Consider the following 7,167-nt stretch of genomic DNA (forward strand, 5'->3'; position numbering starts at 1 on the left):
CTGTTGTATCCCCCAGGAGACTGTTGTGATTTTTAAGGTGACTCTTTTGATTCCTTAGGTGACTGATGTATCCCCTAGGTGACTGTTGTGATTCCTCAGGTGACTGTTGTATCCCTCAGGAGACTATTGAGATTCCTCAGGTGACTGTTGAATCCCTCAGGTGACTTGTGATTCCTCAGTAACTGTTGTGATTCCTCAGTTGACTGTTGTATCTCCCAGATGACTGTTGTGATTCCTCAGGTGACTGTTGTGATTCCTCAGGTGGCTGTTGTGGTTCTTCAGGTGACTGTTGTGATTCCACAGGGGATTGTTGTGATTCCACAGGCGACTGTTGTATCCCCCAGGTGATTGTTGTGATTCTTCAGGTAACTGTTGTGATTCCTCAGGTGACTGTTGTGATTCCTTAGGTGACTGTTGTGATTCCTCAGGTGACTTTTGGGATTACTCAGGTGACTGTTGTGATTCCTCAGGTGACTGTTGTATCCCCCAGGTGACTGTTGTGATTCCTCAGGTAACTGTTGTGATTTTTCGTGTACATGTTTTGACCCCCAGGTGACTGTTGTGACCCATAGGTGACTGTTGTATTCCCAGGTGAGTATTGTAATTCTTTTGGTGACTGTTGTGATCCCCCAGGTGACTGTTGTGATTCCTCAAGTGAGGATTGTGATTCCTCAGGTGACTGTTGTGATTCCTAATGTGACTGTTGTGATTCCTCAGGTGACTGTTGTGATTCCTGAGGTAACTGTTGTGATTCCTCCGGTGACTGTTGTATCCTCCAGGTGACTGTTGTGATTCCCCAGATGACTGTTGTATCCCCCTGGTAACTTTTGTGATTCCTCAGTTGACTGTTGAGATGCCTCAGGTGACTGTTGTGATTCTTCAGGTGACTGTTGTATCCCCCAGGTGACTGTTGTGACGCCTCAGGTGACTGTTGTTATTCCTCAGGTGAATGTTGTATCCCCCAAGGTGACTGTTGTGATTCCTTAGGTGACTGCTGTGATTCATCAGGTAACTGTTGTGATTCCTCATGTAACTGTTATGATTCCTCAGGTAACTGTTGTGATTCTTCAGCTGACTATTGTGATTCATCAGGTAACTGTTGTGATTCCTCAGGTGACAGTTGTATCCCCCAGGTGACTGTTGTGATTCCTCACGTGATTGTTGCGATTCCTTAGGTGACTGGTGTATCCCCCAGGTGACTTGTGATTCCTCAGGAAACTTTTGTATCCCCCAGGTGACTGTTGTGATTCCTCAGGTAACAGTTGTGATTCATCACGTGACTGTTGTGATTCCTCAGGTAACTGTTGTGATTCATCACGTGACTGTTGTGATTCCTCAGGTAACTGTTGTGATTCCTCAGGTGACAGTTTTAATCCATAGGTGATTGTTGTGGTTCCTCAGGTGACTGTTGTGATTCCTAAGTTGACTGTTTTGACCTCCAGGTGACTGTTGTGATTACTCAAGTGACTGTTGTGGTTCCTCAAGTGACTGTTGTGATTCCTCAGGTTACTGTTGTGACCTCCAAGTTACTGTTGTGACACTTTGGTTACTCTTTTGACCCATAGGTGACTGCTGTTACCCACAGGTGACTGTTGTGATTCCTCAGGTGACTGTTGTGATTCCTCAGGTGACTGTTGTGAATCCTCAGGTAACTGTTGTGATTTTTCAGGTACATGTTGTGACTCCTAAGGTGACTGTTGGGACCCCCCAGGTGACTGTTGTGACCCATAGGTGACTGTTGTATCCCCATGTGATTGCTGTGATTCCTCAGGTGACTGTTGTGATCCCCCAGGTGACTGTTGTGATCCCCCAGGTGACTGTTGTGATTCCTCTGGTGACTGTTGTGATTCCTCAGGTGACTTTTGTGAATCCTCAGGTAACTCTTGTGATTCCTCAGGTAACTGTTGTGATTTCTCTGGTAACTGTTGTGATTCCTCAGGTGACTGTTGTGATTCGTCAGGAGACTGCTGTGATTCCTCAGGTGACTGTTGTGATTCCTTAGGTGACTGTTGTATCCCCCAGGTGACTTGTGATTCCTCAGGAGACTGTTGTATCCCACAGATGACTGTTGTATATCCCAGGTGACTGTTGTGATTCCTCATGTGACTGTTGTGATTCTTCAGGTGACTGTTGTATCCCCCAGATGACTGTTGTATCCCCCAGGTGACTGTTGTGATTCCTCATGTGACTGTTGTGAATCCTCAGGTGACGGTTGTGATTCCTTAGGTGACTGTTATGATTTCTCAGGAGACTGTTGTGACCCCCAGGTGACTGTTGTGATCCCCCAGGTGACTGTTGTATCCCCCAGGTGACTGTTGTGATTCCTCAGGTAACTGTTGTGATTCCTTAGGTGACTGTTGTGACCTCGAAGGGACTGTTGTGGTTCCTCAAGTAATTGTTATGATTCCTCAGGTGACTGTTGTGACCCATAGGTGACTGTTGTACCCCCAGGTAACTGCTGTGACCCCCATGTAACTGTTGTGACCCATAGGTAACTGTTGTATCCCCCAGGTGACTGTTGTGATTCCTCAGGTGACTATTGTGTCCCCCAGGTGACTGTTGTGATTCCTCAGGTGACTGTTGTGATTCCTTAGGTGACTGTTGTGATTCCACAAGTAACTGTTGTGATACCACATGTAACTGTTGTGATTCCACAGGTAACTGTTGTGATTCCTCAGGTGACTGTTGTGATTCCTCAGGTGACTTGTTATTCCTTAGGTGACTGTTGTATCCCCCAGGTGACTAGTGATTCCTCATTAGACTGTTGTATCCCCCACGTGACTGTTGTAATTCCTCTGGTGACTGTTGTATCCCGCAGGTAACTGTTGTGATTCTTCAGGTGACTGTTGTGATCCTCCAGGTGACTATTGTGATTCCTCAGTTGACTGTTGTGATGCCTCAGGTGACTGTTGTGATTCCTCAGGTGACTGTTGTATCCCCCCACGTGACTGTTGTTATTCCTCAGGTGACTGTTGTATCCCCCAGGTGACTGTTGTGATTCCATAGGTGACAGATGTTATTCCTCAGGTGGCTGTTGTGTCCCCCAGATGACTGTTGTGTCCCACAGGTGACTGTTGTGATTCCTCATGTCATTGTTGTGATTTCTCAGGTGACTGTTGTATCCGCAAGGTGACTGTTGTGATTCCTGAGGTAACTGTTGTGATTCCTCTGCTGACTGTTGTGATTTCTCAGGTGACTGTTTTATCCCAAAGATGACTGTTGTGATTTTTCATTTGACTGTTGTGATTTCTTAGGTGACTGTTGTATCCCCCAGGTGACTGTTGTGATTCCTCATGTGACTGTTGTGATTCCTTAGGTGACTGTTGTGATTCCTTAGGTGACTGTTGTGATTCCTTAGGTGACTGTTGTGATTCCTTAGGTGACTGCTGTGATTTCACAGGAAACTGTTGTATCCCCCAGGTGACTGTTGTGATTCCTCATGTGACTGTTGTGATTCCTTAGGTGACTGTTGTGATTCCTTAGGTGACTGTTGTGATTCCTTAGGTGACTGTTTTATCCCCTAGGTGACTGTTGTGATTCCTCAGGTAACCTTTGTAATTCCTCACGTGACTGTTGTGATTTCTCAGGTGACTGTTGTTATTCCTTAGGTGATTGTTGTGGTTCTTCAGATGACTGTTGTGATTCCTCAGGTTACTGTTGTGATTCCTCAGGTTATTGTTGTGACCTCCAAGTGACTGTTGTGATTACTCAGGTGACTGTTGTGGTTCCTCAAGTGACTGTTGTGATTCTTCAAGTTACTGTTGTGACCTCCAGGTGACTGTAGTGACCCATATGTGACTGTAGTGACACATAGGTGACTGTTGTTACCAACAGGTGACTGTTGTGACTCCTAGGTGACTGTTGTGATTCCTCAGGTGACTGTTGGGATTTCTCAGGTGACTGTTGTGATTCCTCAGGTGACTGCTGTATCCCCCAGGTGACTGCTGTATCCCCCAGGTGACTGTTGTGAATTCTCAGGTAAATGTTGTGATTTTTCAGGTACATGTTGTACCCCCCAGGTGACTGTTTTAACCCATTGGTGTCTGTTGTGACCCATAGGTGACTGTTGTATCCCAATGTGATTGTTTTGATTCCTCAGGTGACTGTTGTGATCCCCCAGGTGACAGTTGTGATTCCTCAGGTGACTGTTGTGATTCCTCAGGTGACTGTTGTGATTCCTCAGGTGACTGTTGTATCCCCCAGGTGTCTGTTGTGATTCCTCAGGTAACTGTTGTATCCCCCAGGTAACTGTTGTATCCCCCAGATAACTGTTGTATCCCCCAGGTAACTGTTGTATTCCCCAGGTAACTGTTGTGATTACTCAGGTGAATTTTGATTCCTCAGGTAACTGTTGTGATTCCTTAGGTGACTGCTTCTTATAGTCTGTGGGTTGGTTGGTGTTGTCGTCGTTGATCCTTCTCTACGGACAACCCAACCCACAATTCGGTAGAGTGCTTATACTTCACTAGGGGATCACCCTTGGAGCTTCTGGCTCTTGGAGAGGGGCTCAACGTCACACATTTAGGGGATGCGGCTCCAACACCTAGCCCCGTTGTCACGTGCACACACCCACTCGAGCCGCTGTGACTCCCCACTCGAGCCGCTGTGACTCCCCACTCTCTCCTTAGGTAATATGATCTCCTCGATCCCCTTTTGGCTTATTAGTATTACCTTCTACCCTGTCCACAGCAGTGGTTCTTGGTTCTTTCTCTCTCTCTCTCCTTCTTTACTACCTCCTGGGAAGCCTCACTAGGACAAGGGCAAACACCAGCAAATTGGAATACATTTACTGGACAAAGCACATACACGATACATACACACATATAATAATAATGAATCCTATACTCTATACTATTACAATCGGGTTGCTCTCCAACACAACCAGGACTCTACCATCAGCTTATCAAGTGGTATCCTATCTCCTGGTTCACCACTAGATACTATCAACCTCCTCAAGTTGATCAAGTCTACATACACTGCTGCACCATGAGCAAGAGAATATATATATGTATCTATAAATGTGCACAAAGAAAATCAGCATTTGAATGCAATAACATATATCAGTATAAATGTTCAGTGATACACAGCAATGATCAATCGATCACTCTATCAGTCCTAGAACGCATACATCTGTAGGTAATCCAGCCTACGCCTGCAACTCTAAACTTAAGTATAAAACACTCCTTGACATAAGAATGCAAACAGTCACTCACCTCTCACTGCGTCTTGCACGCTACTGACAATCAAACACTATCGACTTCCTACAAGTAATCCACCAGAACTTCCCTTCCACCTCTGGAAGTTCACTACCCTGATATCTTCAGGTTCTTCCGGGCTTCACTACCAGGATCCTCTGCAGCTCCTCCAGGCTGCTATCATGAAGTTTCCTTGAGCAACTACGCTGCTTCACCCTTCTGCTAGGTTCCTCCACAGCTCTCTTGGCTGCTACACCATGAAGTTCCCTCGAGCAACTATGGTGCTTCATCACCTCTACAGAAGCATGTGACACTCATCTTCACTGCTTCTCCTCACAGCTCGAGGTCCTCGCCTCCACTACCTTGGAGTCTCATCAGCTACTTCATCTGCTGGCTTCGAAGTTCTCAGCAACTCCTTCCCCAAAGAACAAACCTGCAACCCATCGACAATAAAATGTTTCCCCTTTAACACATAAACAAAAATAACCACACAATATGCTTGCCTCAAACCTCTATCTGTCCTCTACATACAGTGAGAGTGGACTCCCCCGTTTTGGGCGGGTCCATACTCCACCTCGCCCGGCGGCGGTCCTCACTCACTCCGCCTCACTCACTCAGGGAGGGGCCTCCGCCGTCGGGAGCTCTCCGTCACCTACCAGCGCTCAGAGGGGACGGACGTCACTCCGTGTTCCTCCCTCTCAACGCTCTTATTTCAGGCTTTCTGCCTTATTAAAGCATGTCTAACTTATCAATAAACGTTGCTACTGTCGCTGGGCACACGACCAACTACAAGCAATCACTATGAACTGGCGTATATCGTGCTTACCACAGATCGTCTGGTCGAGGGCGCCCCTTCCTCTGACAAGGCTTGGTCATGTCATGGCGCTGCCACGGCCCACAATAATGTCTCTGGCCGGCTTGATACTCTCTTTTTCGACCAGGACTTGAGACCACAACGTTCCCAGCTCAGTTCCACAGCTGGCACGTCTACACACTTCTCTTCTCTTCGAGATATATCACTAGGGGTTCCCTTCTGACGGGAGCTCAACGGAGCGCGGCTTTCCCCCTGCGATGTCTGGCACTCAAGTGAGGTCAAAGCCCCTCCAGAAGCGAGCCTCACGCCTCCAGCAAAATATCCACATCTCCTAGCCAGTCATTTATCTGTTTTCTTCTTCATTGCCCATAATCTCAAATTGTTATACATATCCAAGCAACTATTTTACATATGCGTTATCACCTCAATATTTCCTAGACCTTCTAATTAGATCAGGCTTGATGAGTAACTCTCAAGGAGGGAGACTCGTTTCTCCTGCAGGTTGAGATCATAAAAGCTGTGATTCCACAGGAGACTGTTGTATCCCCCAGGTGACTGTTGTGATTTCTCAGGTGTCTGTTGAGTCCCCCAGGTGACTGTTGTGATTCTACAGGTGAATGTTGTGATTCCTTAGGTGACTGTTGAATCCCCCAGGTGACTGTTGTGATTCCTCAGGTGAGTGTTGTGATTCCTCAGGTGACTGTTATATCCCTCAGGTGACTGTTGTATCCCCCAGGTAACTGTTGTATCCTTCAGGTAACTGTTGTATCCCCCCCCCCTCCCCCTGAGGTCACTGCTGTGTCTCCCCACCCAGCAAACAATTTTATTTTGCCACTACCTATGCAAGTACTGATTAATTAGACAAAATAATGGCTGATCTGGCAGATTATGAAGATGACTCACAAGCCAGGTTGAATTATTTTGCCAATTTAATTACTCAGAGTAATGTAACAACAGCTTCCTCTAACACTACTCAATCAGAAGTTAAACTGCCTTCATTCAGTTTTCCCACCTTTTTGGAACAGAAGTTGAAGGATGGGACAACTTTAACAAATAAATACAACTTCAACAAATAAATTTGTTGGCGTTGTGGATTCTAAACCCTCAATTCCTAAAACCACCAAATTCTCATACCTACAGGATTAACTTAAGGGTGAA

General features: G+C 46.3%; 1 protein-coding gene across 1 annotated transcript in view; it reads left to right on the top strand.

Moving 5' to 3' along the window:
- Positions 1 to 7,167, top strand: part of LOC138370288 (zonadhesin-like) — a 34,220-nt gene that overhangs the window by 17,897 nt on the left and 9,156 nt on the right. Inside the window, exons 9-15 of the mRNA XM_069334304.1 lie at positions 634 to 738; positions 988 to 1,092; positions 1,256 to 1,339; positions 1,586 to 1,648; positions 1,772 to 1,897; positions 2,819 to 2,965; positions 4,100 to 4,183. Of these exons, the coding sequence (XP_069190405.1) occupies positions 634 to 738; positions 988 to 1,092; positions 1,256 to 1,339; positions 1,586 to 1,648; positions 1,772 to 1,897; positions 2,819 to 2,965; positions 4,100 to 4,183 (714 nt within the window). The remainder of the gene's footprint in view (positions 1 to 633; positions 739 to 987; positions 1,093 to 1,255; positions 1,340 to 1,585; positions 1,649 to 1,771; positions 1,898 to 2,818; positions 2,966 to 4,099; positions 4,184 to 7,167) is intronic.

The sequence above is a fragment of the Procambarus clarkii genome, chromosome 31 (assembly GCF_040958095.1).
Source record: "Procambarus clarkii isolate CNS0578487 chromosome 31, FALCON_Pclarkii_2.0, whole genome shotgun sequence".
In the NCBI taxonomy this organism is placed as follows: domain Eukaryota; kingdom Metazoa; phylum Arthropoda; class Malacostraca; order Decapoda; family Cambaridae; genus Procambarus; species Procambarus clarkii.